The following is a 21,429-nucleotide window of genomic DNA, read 5'->3' as shown; positions in this document are numbered from 1 at the left end:
TGTACCTAAACTTAACATGATACCTTCCCCTCCTGCCATCCCTTTCCCATTTGTGTGCACGTGTAAGACAGACAGACAGACAAGACACACACACACACACAAACACAGTTCTTCTCTCCCAGCTCCAAAATTTTATTCTCTAGTTCCTACAAACTTCTTTCCAATCCCACTCAGAAGCCTGTATTAACGTATACATCTACATTTTCCTTCAGGAACTCCCTTCAACTTTGTTCTAATAGTCTATGTGACTGTTCTTATAGGAAAACAGCAATTATACATTAGAACACCTTCACGGGGATGAAGATGGAAACGCTGGCATCAGAAGTTTGAGAGTTTATTTCTATGTTAGTCCCTAATCTCTCTAAGCCTCAGTTTGTCAAGCAGCAAAGTAGGAGTCACAGGATTACTCATGAGGATTAAATGGAGGAAGCAACAGAGGTCACTTTATAGCTGTAGGTATATAATACAGGAAAGCAGTAGGGATTATAGTTTGAGGAACTGATAATTTCAATCAATAATAATAACCAGGGACTGAAGATCAAACACTACCTAGAGAGCAATGGAATAAAGGACACTACCATTTATGTAACTTCCTTTTTTCCGATAAAAAGCTTACATTCGAAATTGCCAAGCTAAATTCTCCACTCCCCAGCATACATGCTCACCAGCCACATTTGCTGGTAGGGCTGGGGCGGTGGCAGGGTTGGGGCGGTGGCTGGTAGGGTTGGGGTGGTGGTAGGGCACAGGCTGTCTCTTCTTTCATACAACCTGATGCACTAAATGGATTGCTTAGCTAGTCCCTCCATCTATAATTACGTACAAGGATATCAAATTGCTTATGAGACACAGTAATACGTACTTACTTTCAAGGATATCAAATTGCCTTTGAGACACAGTTAACAGCAGGGCCTATCTAAAACTTTTCTATCATTCACAGAATAACCTTAATGGATCTCATTCATTGTTTAAGAAGGAAATCATCACATCATGAAAAGATTAGAATGAAAATGAATTTGCTTTCTAAATAAATAGACGATGAACTACAAAGCCCTGTGCTTTGTAAAGTAAGCCAAGTCTAATAAACATAATTACTATGTCATAGAACAACTATAACACTTGGGAATAGATGATGGGTTTTACTTATATTTTAATAAACTGGCCAACTGAGTATAAGAAATTTAACGTGAAGTACTTTCAGTTGATGAAATCAGGATTATTAGCTACGGAGCTCAAATGTTTTGATACTAAGATTTTACCCTACTTTTATACACACACACATACACACACACGCATATACACATGCAGGTACAAGGCAGTGTGAAACATCACTGATGATCAGATAATCAACTTGTTAAATCAGAGGTTATCACTTTGAAAATTCTGCTTGATATATACCAACTCAAGGTACAGAAGAAATGCTGTCTGATTCTTAAAATGTATAGGCATACCCCAGAGATATTGTGGGTTTGGTTCCAGCCCACCACAATAAAGCAAATATCAAAGTGTGAGTCACATGAATATTTTTGAGTCACATGAATATTTTTCCTAGTACATACAAATGTTTATACTCTTTTCAGTCTATTAAGTGTGTAATAGTGTTATATCTAGAAAGACAATGGATATACCTTGATTTAAAAATACTTTATTCTTAAAAAATGCTAAATATCATCTGAACTTTCAGCAAGTCATAATCTTTTTGTTGGCAGAGGGTCCTTCCCTTGCTGCTCTGGGCTGCTGACTGATCAGGGTGGTGACTGCTGAAGGCTGGGGTGGCTGTGACTATTTCTTAAAATAAGACAACACTAGAATTTGCTGCATCAAGTGACTGTTCCTTTCACAACTTCTCTGTAGTAAGTGATGCTGTTTGATAGCATTTTACTCGCAGTAGAACTTCTTTCCAAACTGGAGTCAGTCCTCTCAAACCCCATTGTTGCGTTATCAACAACATTTATGTAATACTCTAAGTCCTTTGTTGTCATTTCAACAATATTCACAGCCAGGTATAGTTTCCATCACAAAAAACCCCACTCTCTGATATTATAATAGTGTTGTGTGGTGACAGATGGTCACTACATTTGTGGTGAGCAAAGCATAACATATACAGATGTTCAATCACTATGCTGTACCCTGAAACTAATGTAATATTGTGTGCCCTACTTCACTTAAGTAAAACAATTTTTTATAAACCACATCCTCTGTTTATTCATAAGAAGCAATTCCTCCCCCATTAAAGTTTCATTACAGTGAGATTACAGCAATTCAGTCACATTTTCAGGGCTCCACTTCCAATTCTAGTTCTCTTATTCCCACCACATCTGTAGTTACTACTTCCACTGAAGTCCTGAACCCCTCAAAGTCATCCATGACAGCTGGAATCAACTTCTTCCAAACTCCTGGTAGTGTTGATGTTTTGACCTCTCCCCATGAATGTTTTTAATGGCATTTAGAATGGGGAATCCTTCCTAGAAGGTTTTCGATTGACTCTGTCCAGAGCCACAGGAGGCATCCCTATTTATTGTAGCTAGAGCCTTATAAAATGTATTTCTCAAGTAATAAGAAGACTTGAAAGTTAAAATTATTCCTTGATCTATGAGCTGCAGGATAGATGTTGTGTTAGGAGGCATGAAAACAACATTAATCTCATTGGACATCTCTATCAAAGCTTTTGGGTGGCCAGTCAGAACACAGTAATATTTTGAAAGGAATCTTTTTTTTTTTAAATAGGTCCTAACAGTGGGCTTAAAATATTTTGTCAACCATGCTGTAAACAGATATGTTGTTATTCAGGCTTCGTTGTTCCATTTATAAAGCACAGGCAGAGTAGATACAGAATAATTCTTACGGGCCCTAGGATTTTCACAGTGGTAAATGAGCACTGGCTTCAATGGAAAGTCATCAGCTGTATGAGCAATGAACAAGGGAGTCAGCCCGTCCTTTGAAGCTTTGAAGTCAGGCACTGATTTTTCTTCTCTAGCTGTGAAAGTCCTAGACGGCATCTTTCTCCAACAGAAGAACAACTATCTTAGCTAGACCTTCTAGGTAACTTGCTGTAGCTATAGCGACACTTGCTAGTTCAACTTCTACTTTTATGTTATGGAGATGGTTTCTTTCCGTAAACTTCATGAATCAATCTCTACTTGTTTCGAACTTTTCTTCTGCATCCTCTTCCCCTCTCTTAGCTTCAAAGAACTGAAAAGTTAAGGCCTGGCTCTGGATTAGGCTTTGGCTTTAGGGAATGTTGTTTGATCTACCCAGACCATTAAAACTTTCTCCATAACAGCATTTGCTTTCTTAATTAATATATATACACTGGAGTAGCATTTTCATTTCTTTTAAGAACTTTCCCTTTGCATTCACAACTTGGCTAACTGGTACAAGAGGCCTATCTTTTAGCTTATCTCAGCTTTTGATATGCCTCCCTCATTAAGCTTAATCATTTCTAGCTTTTTGATTTAAAGTGAGAACCATGCAACTTTCCCTTTCACTTGAACACTTACTGGCCCTTACAGGGTTATTTATTGGCCTAATGTTAATATTATTGTGTCTCAGGGAATAGGGATGCCCAAGGAGAGAGAAAGAGATGGGGAACAGCCAGTTGGTGGAATAGGCAGAATACACCTTTATCAATTAAGTTTGCTGTCTTATCTGGGCAGTTTGTGGTGCCCTAAAACAATTACAATAGTAACATTAATGATAACTCATCACAGATCACCATAGCAAATATGACAAGAATGAAAAATTCTGAAATACTGCAAGAACTACTAAATGTCACATGGAGACAAGAAGTGAGCAAATACTGTTGGAAAAATGTTATTGATAGACTTGCTTGACACAGGGTTGCCACAAATCTTTAACTTCTGAAAAATAAACAAAACCCACAGTATCTGTGAAATGCAATGAAGTATGCCTGTATAAAGTATTTTAAGATCTTTAGAAAAAAACATATTAACAGAGTATTTTACTATGAGTGTGAATTTAGTGCTCTTAAAATGGCCACCATACATACATGAACACATATGGAAATAATCGTAATTTGAAGAAAGCAACATACATTGCAGAGGGCAAAAAAATCCATCTGGACCACGATAACAGTTTACTTCCAAAACCTCATGGCTGACAAGCAATTTGTGTAATATAAAATCTGTAATTAAATGGTACAGAATGTTCTTAAGTGTCAGGATTTCCACATATATTTTAAAACTTACCTTATCAAGATTAGTAAATGAATTTTTATGTTCAATTTAAAGAATACCAAGAAACGCTCTCACCATTTTATGGACCTGAGAGGCCTGGTGGGAGGTAAAGAAAGGATAGAAGAGAAAGTTCTGACTTACAGGGGAGGAAAGCATGTTAGTTAAGGCCTTGGTGAAGGCGCCTGGGCTAGGGATGCAGGTGTGGATGAGTATGGCTGGCCCAGAGGGGATGCTCAATTGCCTTGCCATTCCCTCACGAAAGCCAGGGTGCAGAACTCTGGCTGTGTACCAAGTCAAATGTGGGAGGGCAGTTTCACCTAGCCTATGAAAGCCTATGGTCACACATAGGGAGGGGCCTGGGCTGGACTCCTTGGGTCAGACCTATGATGACAAGAACCATTCATGGACAATTGTGAAAAATGAAACTGATGAAGAGGATTCACAATGATGAGGCGACTGGTGGGAGGCTACTGTAAAGATCCAGGTTGGACATGTGACCCGAACTCCTGGTAAAGTGACTGAACCAGTCCACCCAGGAAAGGAAGTACATCCAGGAAGGGCTGGTAAACTGGGAGAAAAATGGGGGAGTCAAGAGACTGGAAGATGGTCTCAGATGGCAGTGAGGGCTAGAGCTCCAATGGGGCAGAGGTTACAGTTAGGAAGGGGGAATGAGAGTCCAGGATTTCCAAGGTAGAATAATCACAGGTGCTTACAAGGCCTTAAGTGTGTTCAGGTAAGCAGAGTAGTGAAGTAGAGGGGAAGTCAAGGATACAGATCTATAGTTTCTTTTATCAAAGAAATCACACAAGATGGTGGCAGATGACTGTTGGGTACACAACTAATGAATCGTTGAACACTACATCAAAAACTAATGATGTACTATAGGCTGGCTAATTGAACATAATAATAAAAAATAAGTTAATTAAAATAAATAATTAAAAATAAGTAATTATAACTTTATATAAATTATATAAATTTATATAAATTATATTATTATAATAATTATAAAATAAATAATGTTAAGCATGCAATTGGGGGAAAAAAACCCAAAACTTGGAGATATAAATATATTTTGAGATATTTAATGTATATTATATATAATGTATTATATATTCTATATATTATTTTATTATACATTATATAAATATATATAAATATGCATTACCCTTATACATAATATATAATAATATATTATGTATATATGTATAATGATATATGGAAATATTTAAATGTATATTATACATTTTAACTATATTTTTAAATATATATTTTTCCTTTACAGAAAATCAGACAGTGTATTAAAAGAACAATTTTCTATTCTGCCTAAATGTTTGGAAATGTATGTGTCAGAAACAATCGATCAATAAAATCTATACCAAACAGTCGGAAAAAAAATAACATAAGTGGACAGCACGGGTTTTCTGTACAAGAAGAGCCGTTGTTTGGAAGCAGTAGAGGAGAGAGAGAATTTTACCAACCTTCATACCTACCAATCCCTGCAGGGCAGAGATAGGAAGCTATGCCAGAGAGCAGCTTCCCAAGAGAGGGAAGCAGCAGAAAGCACTACCCTCAGGGAAGGGAGCATTCTGAGAAGAGCCTGAGGGCCCTAAGGAGTCCTCTCTAAAAATGGAGCAGTTTCCAGAGAGAAAAATGGAAAAAGTAAGGAAACAGAGTAGGAGATGAGAAAACAGGACAGAACCAGAGTCTGCAGAGCTAAATCTGGGATGGTGCCAGAGGATGACGTGATGAGATGGGGCTGGAACGGGCTCAGGGGCCCCAGCCTCGGTCAGTGCCAGTCCAGTCTCTGTGGGTACTGCCACACAGCCATCAGCCACTGTTGTTTTACTCTGCTTGTGAGATTTTTATTTAAATAAATTCTGAAAATGTTTAAATTTCTTTCATGGAATGTGTTTGACAAAGTTCTAATCGAGAGCAAAAAAAAAATTTTTTTTAGCTTACTGGAACATAATAGAAAAAAACACTTATTAACATGATTCTTAAAGCTCAGAAGTACGCGTTAAAAGGACTTCAACAGTGCATTTAATTTACTCTATTAACCCCATAGGACTATACTTATACCCTAAAAATAACACTTGTTTCTCTGGAGAAGGCAATCTCAAACTTAACAAGCTGGGGAAGACAATGACAAGCTTTAAAGGTAATCTTTCCTACTAAACCTTAATTGAAGATGTACTTTTGGATGTTTACTCCGAAGCATTTAATTGGATCTTACATCCTCTGGTTCTGTCCAAGAGGAAAAGCTAGCCCATAATGTATTTATAATTATTTATCAAATAACACATAGTTCACCCTTTCCCACCCTTGAAGGCTTTCATCTTGGTCTAACTCTATAAAACCTAAAAAAAATAAACAAAGCTTTTCATTGGCCTATAACAAAAAGACAAACTATGAGCAGCATCCTGCCTAGGACAGAAAAGGAATGCTCAGAGCTCTTACTCATACATATAAAATGGATTTCTTTAAGGTTGTTCTGGATGACACATCTGTCACTACCAGAGCAAATTAATTAGTCTTAGTAGGCTAGTATAGGTTAATATTTTCTTTACACTCTTACACATCCTACTGTATCCCTCCTCAAACTCTGTCATCGTAAGGTTTAAACTAGTGCTTCAGATAAATTCTGTACTTTAGTCCTAAAAGAAATGATAACCACCACCTATCATATACTGAGTTCCTACTATGTGCCAGATGCTATGCTGCTTTATATAGATCTCATGAATCTTCACAACCATCTGTATGATGTACAATATGGTGATTCAACATGTAAATAAATTAGAGTGTTTCTCTTTGGACTCTACACATAACAGTTTAACTCTCAGACACTGAAGAATAATAATGAAAGAAAATAGGAAAAATGAGATTATCAGCTATATTAATTCCAATCAGCTCCATTAAATATTTATCCAAATGCAACATAAAATATTTAAATTATCAAATGTGTAGTCTCCTTCCTGAGTCTTTATCCCTTCCCCCAAAAGATATTATAGCTTTTAAAATTGAAAGAGTGGCAGAAAGATGGTGAGAAGCAAGTTATACAGGAAACAGAACTAAATCAGTAGCATTTTGTTTCTCATTTGTAATGAAGCTTTACAAAAATCTGTTTTATAAAATGGATTCACCCACCTTCATTTAAACAATAGGTTAAAAAATTAAGAACAAATTAATTTTAAACAAAATCAGAAATGAAAGAGAAAAAATAACAATTGAAACCACAGAAATACAAAGAACAAGAAAATATTATAAAAAATTATATGCCAACAAATTGGACAATCTGAAAGAAATGCATAAATTCCTATAAACATACAACCTCCCAAAACTGAATTAGGAAGACAGAAAATTCGAACAGATGAATTACCAGCGATGAAATTGAGTACATTATTTAAAAACTCCCAGCAAACAAAAGCCCAGGACCAGACAGCTTCATAAGTAAATTCTATCAAACATGTAAAGAAGAGTTAATATACATTCTTCTCAAACTACTGCCAGAAAATAGAAGGAAAGCTTCCAGATTCATTCTATGAGGCCAGCATTACCCTAACACCAAAACCAAATAAAGACACCACAAAAAAAGAGAACTATAGGCCAATATTTCTGATGAACAGAGATGCAAAAAATCCTCAACAAAGTACTAGTAAACAGAATCCAACAATACAGTAAAAAAAAGTCATTCACCATGATCAAGTGGGATTTATTCCTAGGAAGCAAAAGTGGTTCAATATTCATGAATCAATCAATGTGATATATCACATCAAGAAGTTCGGGATAAAAACCATATGATCACTTCAACAGATGCAGAAAAGCATCTAACAAAGTAAACATCCATGCATGATAACAAATCACCAACAAAGTAGATTTACAGGGAAAGGCCATATATGAAAAACCCACAGCTAATATCATACTCAATGCTGAAAACTGAGATCTTTTCCCCTAAGATCAGGAACAACACAAGCGTGTCCACTCTCACCACTTTCTTTCAACATAGTCCTGGAAGTCCTAGCCATAGCAATCTGACAAGAAAAAGGAATAAAAGGCATCAAAATTGGTAAGGAAAAAGTAAAACTTTCACCATTAGCACATGACATGACACTATATATAGAAAACATTAAAGATTCCACCCCAAAACTACTAGAACTGATAAATGAATTAGTAAGGCAAAGGATACAAACTCAATGTACAGAAATCTGCTGCATTTCTATATACTAATAATGAAGCAGCAGAGAGAGAAATTAAGAAAACAATCCCCCCAAAAAGAAAAGAAAATCAATACCACTTACGACACCAAAAATAATAAAATACCTAGGAATACACAAATAAGGTGAACGATCTGTACTCTGAAAATTGTGAAAGAAAATGAAGACAACACAAACAAATAGAAAGATATTCCATGCTCATGGATTGGAATAACAAATATTGCTAAAAATGTCCATATTACCCAAAGCAATCTATAGATTTAATGCAATTTCTATCAAAATACCAATAGCACTTCTGACAAAACTAGAATTTAATGCAATTTCTATCAGAATACCAATAGCACTTTTCACAGAACTAAAACAAATAATCCTAAAATTTATATAGAACCACAGAAGACCTCCAACAGCCAAAGCAATCTTGAAAAAGAAGAACAAAACTGAAAGTATTACAATCACCAATATCAAGATATACTATTAAGCTACAGTAATCAAAACAGTACAGAACTGGCATAGACACTGATAAAAATATATAGAAGAGAACAGAACAGAAAACCCAGAAATAAATCCATGATTATATGGTCAATTAATCTTTGACAAAGGAGACAAGAGCATGCAATGGGAAACGAGTCTCTTCAACAAATGGTATTGGGGGAAACTGGACAGTTCTGTGCAAAAGAAAGAGACTTGGACTACTGTCTTTCACCATATACATAAATAAACTCAAAATGCATTAAAGACCTAAATGTGAGACCTGAAACCATAAAAATCCCAGACAGTAATTTTGCTGACATCGGCCATAACAAAATTTTTGGAGATTTGTCTCTCTCTCTCTCTCTCTCTTGTTTTTTTTAAGATCTTATTTATTTATTTGACAGAGATCACAAGTAGGCAGAGAGGCAGGCAGAGACAGAGAAGGAAGCAGGCTCCCCGCTGTGCAGAGAGTCCCATGTGGGGCTCGATCCCAGGACCCTGAGATCATGACCTGAGCTGAAGGCAGAGGCTTTAACCCACTGAGCCACCCAGGTGCCCCTGGAGATTTGTCTCTTGAGGCAAGAGAAACAAGAACAAAAATAAGTAATTAAAAAAATAAATAAATAAAACCTTCTGCACAGTAAAGGAAACAATCAACAAAACTAAAAGACAAGGTTACAAATGGAGGAAGATATTTGTAAATGACATATTCAATAAAGGTTTAGAATTCAAAGTATATAAACAACTTATATAACTAACACAGAAAAAAACACCCAAATAATCCAATTAAAAGAATGGGCAGGGGCGCCTGGGTGGCTCAGTGGGTTAAGCCGCTGCCTTCGGCTCAGGTCGTGATCTCAGGGTCCTGGGATCGAGTCCCGCATCGGGCTCTCTGCTCAGCAGGGAGCCTGCTTCCTCCTCTCTCTCTGCCTGCCTCTCTGCCTACTTGTGATCTCTCTCTGTCAAATAAATAAATAAAATCTTAAAAAAAAAAAAGAATGGGCAGAAGACATAAATGTCTCCAAAGACACCCAGATGGCCAAGAGAAACATGAAAAGATCCTCACCATCACTCATCATCAGGGAAATGCAAAATCAAACCCACAATGAGATATCACCTCACATCTCAGAATGGCTAAAATAAAAAATACGAGAAAAAACAGGCATTGGCAAGGAAGTGGAGAAAAAAGAACCCTTATACACTGTTGGTGGGAATGCAAACTGTTGCAGCCACTGTGGAAGACAATATGGAAGTTCCTCAAAAAATTAAAAATAGAATTACTGCACGATCCAGTAATTCCACTAGTGGGTATTAACCCAAAAAATAGGAAAACACCAATTCAAAAAGATATATGCACCCCTATGTTTACTGTAGCATTATTTACAATAGCCACATTATGGAAGTAGCCCAAGTGTCCATAGATAAATAACTGGATAAAGATGATGTGGTACAGATATAGAATGGAGTATTACTCAGCCATACAAAAGAATGAGATCTTGCCATTTGCAACCACATGGATGGATCTAGAGGGCATAATGCTAAGCCAAATAAGTCAGAGGAAGACAAATACCATATGATTTCACTCATGTAGAATTTAAGAAACAAAACAGATGAATAAAGGAAAAAGAGACAAACAAAAAAACAGATTCTCAACTACAGAGAACAAACTGATGATTGCCAGAGGGGAAGATGTGAGGGAGATTAACAGTACACTTAGGGTGATCACTGAGTACTATATAGTATTGTTCAATCTTATATTATATATATGTCAACTATATGTCAAATCCAATTAAAAAAAGATTTAATTAATTTTGCCTAAGTTGATTCTTTCCTAAATAATTTTCAGCACTCATCAACAAGATGGTAATAAATATTGTAAATATTATGATAGAAGTGTAGAAAATTCAGGTTAATTGTTCACAATGCCAATAAAAAAAATAGTAGCACTCACCTCCTTTGCACTCTTAATTTTAGTCAGAAACGTATGCAGTTCCATTGTTTCTGCAAACAGTGCACGACATACTGCCTGATAATGATTTGGTGCCTCTGATTCAGTTGGAAGATGAGCAGCACATAACTACAGAAGAGGAAAATAAAATAATAATGCTCATTTATTATTTTGGGATTTTGGTACCTTAAAAATAGACATATATATTCATATATGAATATATTCATATTTTCATATCAGACAGCAAGGCAGTTCCCAGCATCCAAAGCCTAATGCATCACAAAACCACCAGTAAAATCTACACAATTATATGGAAAAAGTGCTCTATTAACAAACATCCAAAAGCACAGATGAACTTCATAGAATTCACTAGCTTCTATTTGAAAATGATAGGACATTTGTAAAATTTTAGTTGCAAGCAGAAAGGGAACTACCATTTACTGAGTATTAATCATAACACAGGTGTTTTAATAGCTATCATTTATTTTTTTTTTACCATGCCAAGTACTTGTATTTGACATGTCATAATACAGCATAATAGCATTTACTCTTCAGTGTAACCCTGAATTATCTCCATTTTATAGCAAAAGAAACTGAGGCTAAGAGGATTCACGTGACTTGTCCACAGTCAGAAAGCTGACATGAGAGAGAAGAATTAAACATAGTCTTACAAGATTCTAAAGCCCAGGCTCATCCCAATATATACTGAATTGTGTAATGCAGTAAAAAGACATGGGTGCCTGGGTGGCTCAGTCAGTTAAGCATTTGTCTTCTGCTCAGGTCATAATCCTACAGTACCAGGACTGAAACCCTTGTCAAGCTCCCCACTCAGCAGGGAGTCTGCTTTTCCCTTTCCCTCTGCTCCCTTTTTCCCCAACTAGTGCTCTCTTTCTTAATCACTCTCTCGCTCTCAAATAAATAAATAAAATCTTAAAAAAAGAAGAAAGGAAGAAAGAAAGAAAGGAAAAAAGAAAGAAAGAAAACCCATCAGACTGACAACTGGACCATCAGTAAATGGAAACTGGAACAAAGAGGGTGGAGGGCAGGATAATTCCACTGGAGGTAGCTCCAGTCCCAATGTCTTCTACTGTACATAGTCCATAACCCCCAAACTACTGGTGGGTAAAAGATGCAAGTTAGCATCATACACAACAATTTAGAAAAATCAAACATCATTTAATTTATTAGATTGGAAAGACACCCTATCATGAGTCTAGTGCATGGGAATAATTTTACTTCTGTAAAGTAATAATTCTGTTTCCATGTACTATAGTTATGTTTTAAGGTACTTCATTTACTTTAAAAAGCTGTGAGTTCTCCCCTAATTCTTCACTATATTCAGTAAATTTGATATTTGAATTCAATTACTGAAAATATACAATTTATTATACTTTAATAATTTATATCCATTAAAGAGTAAAAGATATCTTTGTAGATTATATTATCTTTCATAATGTGGCTTTTGTTTTCATTTGTAGTAAGTATCATATGCAATTTCTTAGATAGATTACTATCTTTAATAAAGTATACTCTTCTCAAGAAAAGTATATTCGATTTCAGTGAGAAATATTCTCCACAGTACCCAAAAGAAGGCTAAGAACTGATTTATCAGGAAGCATTAAAAGCAAAAATCTCAAAGGCTACACAATGGACTATTACTTAACCATAAGAAAGAATGAAATCTTGCATTAGCAATGACATGGTTGGAACTACAGAGTATTATGCTAAGCAAAGTGTGTTGGTCAGAGAAAGACAAATGCCATATGACACTGGTATAAAGGTAATAACTAGGTCTAAAAATGTTTTTTAAAATGCATAGGACATAATCCTATGAATATATAAAATCCAAAGGAATCCACAAAGAACTAGAGTTCTTAATTAGAATTAGAGTTATTTAATAAGCAATTTCAGCAAAGTTGTAGGATACATGATCAACACAAACAAAGAGGTTTATTTCTGTATCAATGAATAATCAGAAAATGAAATCAAGAAAGCAATTCCATTTATAAAAGTATTAAGAAATGATCAAGAGTGGCACCTGGGTGGCCCAGTGGGTTAAGCCTCTGTCTTTGGCTTGGGTCATGACCTCAGAGTCCCGGGATCCAGCCCTGCGCTGGGCTCTCTGCTCAGCGGCGAGCCTGCTTACCGCCCCCCTCTGCCTGCCTCTCTGCCTACTTGTGATCTGTCAAATAAATAAAATCTTTAAAAAAAAAAGAAATGACCAAGCAATAAATTTAACCAAGGAGGTGCAAAATATACGTACTGAAAACTATAAAACATTGCTGAAAGACCCAACTAGATAGAAAGAGGGCCCATATTCATGGGTTGGAAGACTTAATACTGTGAAAATGGTAATACTACACAAAGTGATCTAGACATTGAATACAATCCCTAATACCAATGATTTTTTTCTTTTCTTTTCAAGAAACAGAAAAGCTGATCCTAAAATTAATATGGAGTTGTAAGGGGCCTCAAATAGCCAAAACAATTTTGAAAAGAACAAAGTTGGAAGACTTCTAGGTTGAATTTCAAAACTCCCTATAGTTACTGTAATCAAATCAATGTGGTATGTAAGGAAAGACCTATATACATCAACGGAATAGAACTGAGATTTCAGAAACAAACCCATATATCTTTGGTTGATTAATATTTGACAAAAGTACCCAGACCATTAAATGAGAAAAGAACAGTCTCTTCAACAAATGATGTTAAGAAAACTGGATATCTACATACAGAAAAATGAAGTTCACCCTTAACTCAGACTATATATATAAAAATTAACTCAAAACAGATCAGAGACATAAATATAACAGCCCAAAGTATAAAACTCTCAGAGGAAACCATAGGGATAAACCTTCTTGTTCATGGATTTGATAATGATTTTTTAGATATGACACCAAAGCATAACCAATAACAACAAAATAGATAAACTAGACTTCAACAAAATTAAAAGTTTTTGCACATCAAGGGAGTTAAAGGGCCCATATTATGGGAGAAAATATTTGCAAATCAAATATCTGATAAGGTCTATTATTCAGAATTTTAAAGAACTCTTTTTTTTTTTTTTAAGTTTATTTATTAGGGAGAGAGAGAGAGAAAGTGGAAGCTAGGGGAGAGGGAGAGAGAGAATCCCAAGCAGGCTCCACACCCAGTGCTGAGCCCAACATGGGGCTCCATCTCAAAAGCCTGAGATGGGTTGAAACCAAGAGTTAGATGCCTAACTGACTGAGCCACCCAGACACCTCTATAAAGAACTCTTAAATGCAACAAAAAGACAACTCAATTTAAAAATTGACTTATACAGACATTTTTCCAAAGAAAATATACAACTGACCAAAAAGCACATTAAAAGATGCTCAACACCATTAGTCATTTGAGAAATGCAAGTCAAAACCACAATGACACACCATTCAGACCCAGTAGGATGGCTACAAAAACCACCACCAAAAATGGAAAATAAATGTTGATGAAAACGTGGAGATACTTGAACCCTTGTGTATTGTTGATAGAAATGTAAAATGGTACCGCCACTGTGAAAAACAGTTTGGTGATTTATCAGAAAGTTATCATGTGCTCCAGCAATTCCACCCTTAAGTGGATTTATATGAACAATATGGGTCTGAACTGCTCAAGTACACTTACATGCAGATTTTAAAAATATAAATACAGTCTTATATTTGTAAATGTATTTTCTCTTCTGTATGATTTTCTTAGTAACACTTTTTCTAGCTTACTTTATTGTAGGAATACAGTAAATAATACATATAACACACAAACTATGTATTAACTGACTGTTTACATTATCAGTAAGGCTTCTGGTCAATACTTGGCTTGCTTAGTGATTAAGTTTTTGGGGAATCAAAAGCTGTATGCAAATTTTCAGCTGTGCAGGGGGACAACATCCCTAACCCCTGCATTGTTCAAGGGTCAACTGTTTATCAAAAAGTCTAAAAAGCCAGTGCTCAAACAAAAGCTTGAATATCAATGTTCATACCAGCAACCACACACATAGCCGAAAGTGGAAACAATTCAAATGTTCTGAACTGATACCTGGAAAAACAAAATGTGGTATATACAGACAGTAAAATCTTACTCATTCATAACAAGGAATAATGAACCTTAACACCATTATGCTAAGTAAAAGCAGCCAGACACAAAAGGTCATATATTGTATGATTCCATTTATACGAAATTCCCAGAATACAGAAATCCACGAAGTCAGAAAGCTGATTTAGTGGTTGCCAGGGGCTGAAAGGCGAAGGCTAAGAAGTGAAGAGTGTGGGGTTTCCATCTGAGGTGATAAAGAAGTTCTGGAACTAGGTAGTAGTTATGGTTGAACAATACTGTGAATGTACTTAATGCCACTAACCGTACACTTTAATTTAAATGATAAGTTGTATGTGTATTTTAACCACAATTTAGAATATGTTTTAAAAACTTCACAAAGAATAATCAAATTCCATAAAATCTCCTTTGAGACAGAGGAGAAATAATCCAAGTGGTTATTTCAGTGTCCATGAACTGCTTGATTTTTATTTTGTTCTTTGTTCCTAAATGCATCATTTCACCTAATTCTAACAATAATCCAACTGATAGATATGGAAACTGAGATTTAAAATAGCTGAGTAATTTACCCAAATCACATAGCTAAGGCAGCAGAACTGGAGTCGAACCCAAGCAGTCTACCTCTAGATCTAAGCCAGGTTCTTATTTATGCACTCTACTCTAGAATCAATATGTATTACTTGTATATTAAAGAAAGTAATGTTTTTAAAGTATTTATGCATACAGCATGGTATACAGTAAGCATACAACAAAACCATCTTTTGCAGTTACCAAACTCTGCATTATCCACCATGTACCCTTTTTCTCCCTTACTCTGTCCTATGAAGTGGAGAAGGCTCTCTGAGCCTTAGTTCTTCCATGTGTAAAATGGTTATAAAAATGCACATTCTTAGAAAACAGCTACCTCCTTCTTTCTGGAAGATATCACTTCTAATTTTTAAATATCTGTGAAACAAGTGATTTTCCCCCCAAGTATACTATCCTGTTAATGTTAAAAATTTTGTTAACTTCTTCAATACTATCCAATCCACTTGCCATTTTCCAGAGATGCCTCATGGAATTTGGACTACTGAGTGCTTTTATTGCTTAGAAACAGAAGAGCAGGCTGCCTCCCACAGTATTTGATCCACTGTCTAAAAACAATCTTCATCATATGCTGAATATACTAATTCTTATCTGTTTAAACAGTTAATATATTAAAATAAAGTTATTTAAAAGGAATTTTGATTTTGACTTCTAATATTCATTCAATTTTATTTTTAATGCTTTTCATTGTACTTAAATTGCTTGAACAAAAAAAGATTATTATGATTATAAAAAGAATACTACAACAAAAAAAAATGCCTTCCCAATCCACCTCAGAGTGCTATTGTCAACTAATATCATGTTAAAAAATAAATTACAGTATTAGTTGAATAAGAATGACTATTCTGTGGAGAAGTTACACACTAAAGAGGTCTTGTTCACTAAGAATTAAAAACAAGCTATCTCCAAGTTCCTAAATATTCTATTATTTATATTATTCAAATACAGTTTCATATTTCCACCTCAAAAAAGTAAAAAGCAGCTACATTCCTTCAGTTAATTCATGTCTTCCCTTTCTACAAAGTAAACAAGAAGTCAGTTACAGTTTACTAACTGAAGATTTTAACCCATTAATCAAACCACAAACTCTATGTATCACTATATGGCCATGAATAATGGGTTTTATGATATGTAAACACCCTTTTAATTATTTTTCATATTATGATAGCAGTAACATAGGTAGGAGGCAAGATGAAATAGATCAAATTAAAAAATAGAAAAATGAAATGAGAGTTACCAGATCAAATTGCTGAATGTCCTAGAGTTTTTGTTTTATAAGTTAACATATTCAATGTCATTGAATAAGAATTGTAAGATTCCAATAAATCTCTAGCACTCATCTTCTAAATCTGTAGTATAAGAGAGCAATTTGGCTATGGTATCTACCATTCTACTGGTCAGGGGGGGTGTTCTCCTCCTCATTCGCCACTCCCTGTTCACTGCCCGCTATATCTCCCCCTAACAAAAAGCTTTTTAAAGGCATAAGTATGTTTATGTTTTAATGGAAAATTTTCTACACTTTTCATCATTATCATTGGTCTACAATGGAACAAATAGGTCATTTGTGGGCTGTAGAAAGTTTTATCTGGCCTTTTAGTGTACATATTTTGAAATATATTTTAACATCAAGAAAATATAAAATGAATAAAATGTGAGAACTTTCAATCTGTGCATATATGAGGATTTTACCTGCATAAGCTGTTGATTTAAAATGAAAAGTACTTCAAGTATTAAAAGAGCTAAAGAATATATCTGAATTTCATAAGCATCATAGAGATGCCAGATGTAGCATCATACTACATCTCTATGATGTAGATGTAGAGTCCTGTTCTAGAGTTCTCAGATTTATGATCTAAGAAGGGACAAGAAGCTGGGTATGCTGCAGTACACCTGAAAAGTACTGTCTTCAAGGTTTCTCTCTATTCTTGTCTAGGGGACACTTTAAAAACAGTTGGAAAATAAGTGATATATAAGCAACACTGCTTACAAAATCTAGTAAACATCATATGTAAATAATTCTAAACAGAATGCTCTTTTAAAACTAAGCTGACAAATCTTAATTTTAATCTGTGCACTTGACATTATGTCCTTCAAGTACAACAGAAAGTTTAAGGAGAAAATTTTATTCAAGCTATAAAACTTGTTTCATTACATATAAATATCACTAAGTAGGTCAAGAAAACAAAGTAAAACAAAGAGCTGTGATATTTCAGATGCAGAATTGTCATTTAAATTAGTGGATCACGATAGTTATTTATTCCATAAAAAAGGAAAATGCAGGTCAACTGAAGACATCATGTGGTTAAGTTAGTGTATAATATGTAATATTAAGGCATAAATGATATCTAAAAGGGTTTTCCTGAGAGTTACAAGTCAATCACAAATAGCCATTTTGGCACCTGGGTAGCTCAGTTGGTTAAGCGGCTGCCTTTGGCTCAGGTCATGATCTTGGAGTCCTGGGATCAAGTCTTGCATCTGACTTCCCCTGTCTCATGTGCTCCCTCTCTCTCTCAAATAAATAAATAAATAAATAAATAAATAAATAAATAAATAAATAAAATCTTAAAAACAAAAATGGCCATGTTGAGGTTGTGAACAAATCACAAAACCAGGAATGTTTTAGTTTTAGTTCCTTATTCCTTTCACTAATAGCTGAAGATCTAAGACCTTTTATTAGATGCTTAATTCCCATTTGCTTTTTTTTCAGTTTATAACTTTTTTCCCATATGCTTTTTTTCAAAGTTTCTATTTAAATTCCACTTAGTTAACAAACAGTATATTAGTTTCAAGCATACAACACCTGGTGCTCATCACAACACAGGCACTCCTCAAATCCCATCACCTATTTTCACCATCCCCCTGTAACCACTAGTTTGTTCTCTACAGTTTAAAGTCTAAAGTGAAATAACAATTCTTAAAAAAAGAAATACTTTAAAGCAATTTTACAACTCAAAAAAAAGAAAAGAAAAGAAATACTATGTAAATTGCCTCTTTACCTTCATGACATCTCTATATGACCGGATGGCTGAAACTTTTCTCTTTTCATCTTCTTCATCTTCCAGGCCTTCATCTGCAGCCTCATAGCCTTCATCGTTGCTGCCATCAGCTTCCACTGTATTGGCCATGTGATCAATGAGCTGCTCCAGTGGGGGGCTTAACTCCCTTTCTTCATTCTCCTTCAAACCATAGTCCAGTGCTTTATAAATAACAATTCCCAGAGATTCAATAACCTAGGGACATTAAAGAAGGTGATTAATGGAGATGACTAAACAGCTTTACAGAGCTAACTGCAAGACAAAATATTTAGTATGACACTTAAGCTAGGTTTAATCTATTGCATTTCAGAAACCGGTAACAAATTAGATTTGAGGGGATATTTAAGTCTTACCTATGCATTAAAAAAACAATCCCAGATGGGAATTTTTTTGTGATTTCTTCAATCCAATATATAACAATACACAAACAATATATACACAATCCAATATATAACAATACACAAACTTTCTGTTTTCTTAGATTTATAATATACACTAAAATATGTTATCTGTTCATATAAAATACTAACCAGGTTGATTTTCCACATTTCCAAAAGATATTTCTGAGATCAGAAAGAGCTATCAAAGAACTCTTATACCGGTGTTTATCAAAGTCTATTTCATAGAAATACCAGTGATCTGAGAGATTGAAAACTCAGTTACTACTAGCAGCTAACTTAAGCTAAAACAACAACAAAAAAATCTATATATAGCTACACACTGCTCAGTGAGTTCCATTTAATTATTGGAACATATTTTTTATATGATATAAAAAAATGAAAGACTTTTTCAAACTCTGATTTCATTGTGGTGGATAGATAATCCTCCCTCCCCCACAACTCCACCAACAGTACCTCGTGAAATATAAACCTGCTTTAGGAACACTGGGTATATATCACTGTCTAATATCATCCTCACAGATGCTTTAGACTTCTGCCAATATAGGTATTTTAATCTATTCCTCAACACAGCCTTTCTTTTCTGCTCAGAAGAATCACATATAAACAATCCTTCTGTTTTATTTTGCAATGTTAATGGCTCATTTCACCTTAGCTATTTTGTGGGGAAGAACACAGGCAATGAAGCCAAAGATTTAGGATTAAATGCTGACTTTTGGGGTGCCTGGATAGCTCAGCTAAGTGTCTGTCTTTTGCTCAGGTCGTGATCCCCAAGGAGCCTGCTCCTTGCCCTTCCTTTGCCCCTCCCCGTCCCCCAGCTTGCGCTCTTGCTCTCTCTCTCTCTAATAAATAAATAAAATCTTTTGAAAAAATAATAAATGCTGTCTTTCACCACTGACCTTTTGACTCAGGGCAAATTATTTTAGTCATGATTTTTCTTATCTGTAAAATGAGTATCAATGATTATCTACATCTCATGAGATCTTAAGACTAAATGACACTCACATGAATGGAAGAACCTAGTACAATATCTGACTTATAACAAGTAGTGAATAAATGTTATCTCCCTCTCTTACTTGCCCCAGGTCTCCTTTTTCCAGTGTTTATTCAGCTATCCCCATAAACAAACAAACAAATCTATCCTTTTCTTCATCCCACTTGTAGCCATCATCAATGCTGTCTATTTTAAAAAGTTTTTTAGGTGGTATCGAAAAAAAGGAAAAGTCAGAAGTTTTAAGACAAATTAAACACGATAGAATTATTGTCATCACATATACTATAGTCCTTAAAAGCACTCAGGGCATTCACTCAAAGAAAATCTCCACAAAATCTGAAATTTACCTTATCAAGTGAGATAGTATTTTCTCAACACAAGTTTCAAAATGAATATGACTTAAAAATTCAACTTCTGATTTTTAAACAATACTGGTATTTTTTTTTACTATTTCTCACTGAAAATACAGAATATTTTAATTGATTTGTATAGTCTGATTGGAACTCCAATCCTTATTTTCAAAGTTGAAGAGAAAAAAAGAAAAAAAAAAACAATCAGGACCACATCAAAATAAAAAGATTTGTACTGTGATGGAAATAATCGACAAAACAAAAAGGCAACCTACTTTAGATATTAGATATTTTCAAATGTGATATCCAATAAGGGGTTAATATCTAAAGTACATAAAAAACTTCTATAACTCCACATCAAAAAACAATCAAGTCAAAAAAGGGCAGAGGACCTGAATAGACATTTTTCCAAAGAAGACATACAGATAGCCAACAGATACATGAAAAAATGCTCAATATCACTAATCATCAGAGAAATGCGAATCCAACACACCATGAGATAGGACCTCACAATATCTAAATATCTAGTTAGAATATCTAAAATAAAAAAGACAAGAAATAACAAGTGTTGGTGAGGATACAAAGAAAAAGGAACCTTCATGCACTGTTTATAAAATGTAAATTGATATACCCACTGTGGAAAACTGTATGGAGGTTCATCAAAAAATTAAAAATAGAAATTGCCATAAAATTAAAAAAAAACACAAGAATTGCAAATTAAATCCAGTACTCCACTACTGAATATTTACCCAAAGAAAACAAAAACACTAATTCGAAAGGATATATGTACCCTTATGTTTATCATAGCATTACATACAATAGCCAAGATATGGAAGCAACCTAAATGTCCACTAATAGACAAATAGATAAGGAAGATGTGGCATGCATGTGCATGCATGCACACACACACACACAAATATTACGCAGTCAAAGGAAAGGATGAGATCTTGCCATTGCAACAACACGGAGAGACCCAGAGGGTATTAAGTTAAGTGAAATAAATAAGACTGGGAAAGACCAATACTATATGAGTGCACATATATGTGCAATCTAAAAAACAAAACAAATGAATAAATACAGAGAACAAATTGATGGTTGCCAGAGGAGAGGGGCATTGGGGGATGGGCACAATGGGTGAAGGGGAATGGGAAATAAAGGATTCCAGTTATAGAATGAATA

The 21,429-nt window shown here is 34.9% G+C and overlaps 1 protein-coding gene across 5 annotated transcripts in view; it reads right to left on the bottom strand.

The window, feature by feature from the left end:
• The window catches only part of SPIRE1 (spire type actin nucleation factor 1), a 189,285-nt gene that overhangs the window by 88,536 nt on the left and 79,320 nt on the right, over positions 1-21,429 (bottom strand). For all 5 annotated transcript variants that reach the window (XM_045065355.1, XM_045065356.1, XM_045065358.1 and 2 more), the window contains 2 exons: positions 18,470-18,703; positions 10,827-10,952 (listed from right to left, as the gene is read on the bottom strand). In XM_045065355.1, coding sequence (XP_044921290.1) covers positions 10,827-10,952; positions 18,470-18,703 — 360 coding nt within the window. The remainder of the gene's footprint in view (positions 1-10,826; positions 10,953-18,469; positions 18,704-21,429) is intronic.

The sequence above is a fragment of the Mustela putorius genome, unplaced genomic scaffold (genome assembly GCF_011764305.1).
Source record: "Mustela putorius furo isolate JIRA1106 unplaced genomic scaffold, ASM1176430v1.1 tig00003858_pilon_pilon_pilon, whole genome shotgun sequence".
Classification (NCBI taxonomy): domain Eukaryota; kingdom Metazoa; phylum Chordata; class Mammalia; order Carnivora; family Mustelidae; genus Mustela; species Mustela putorius.
Note: the sequence above shows the minus strand (reverse complement) of the source record. Positions and strands in the feature narration are given on the sequence as shown.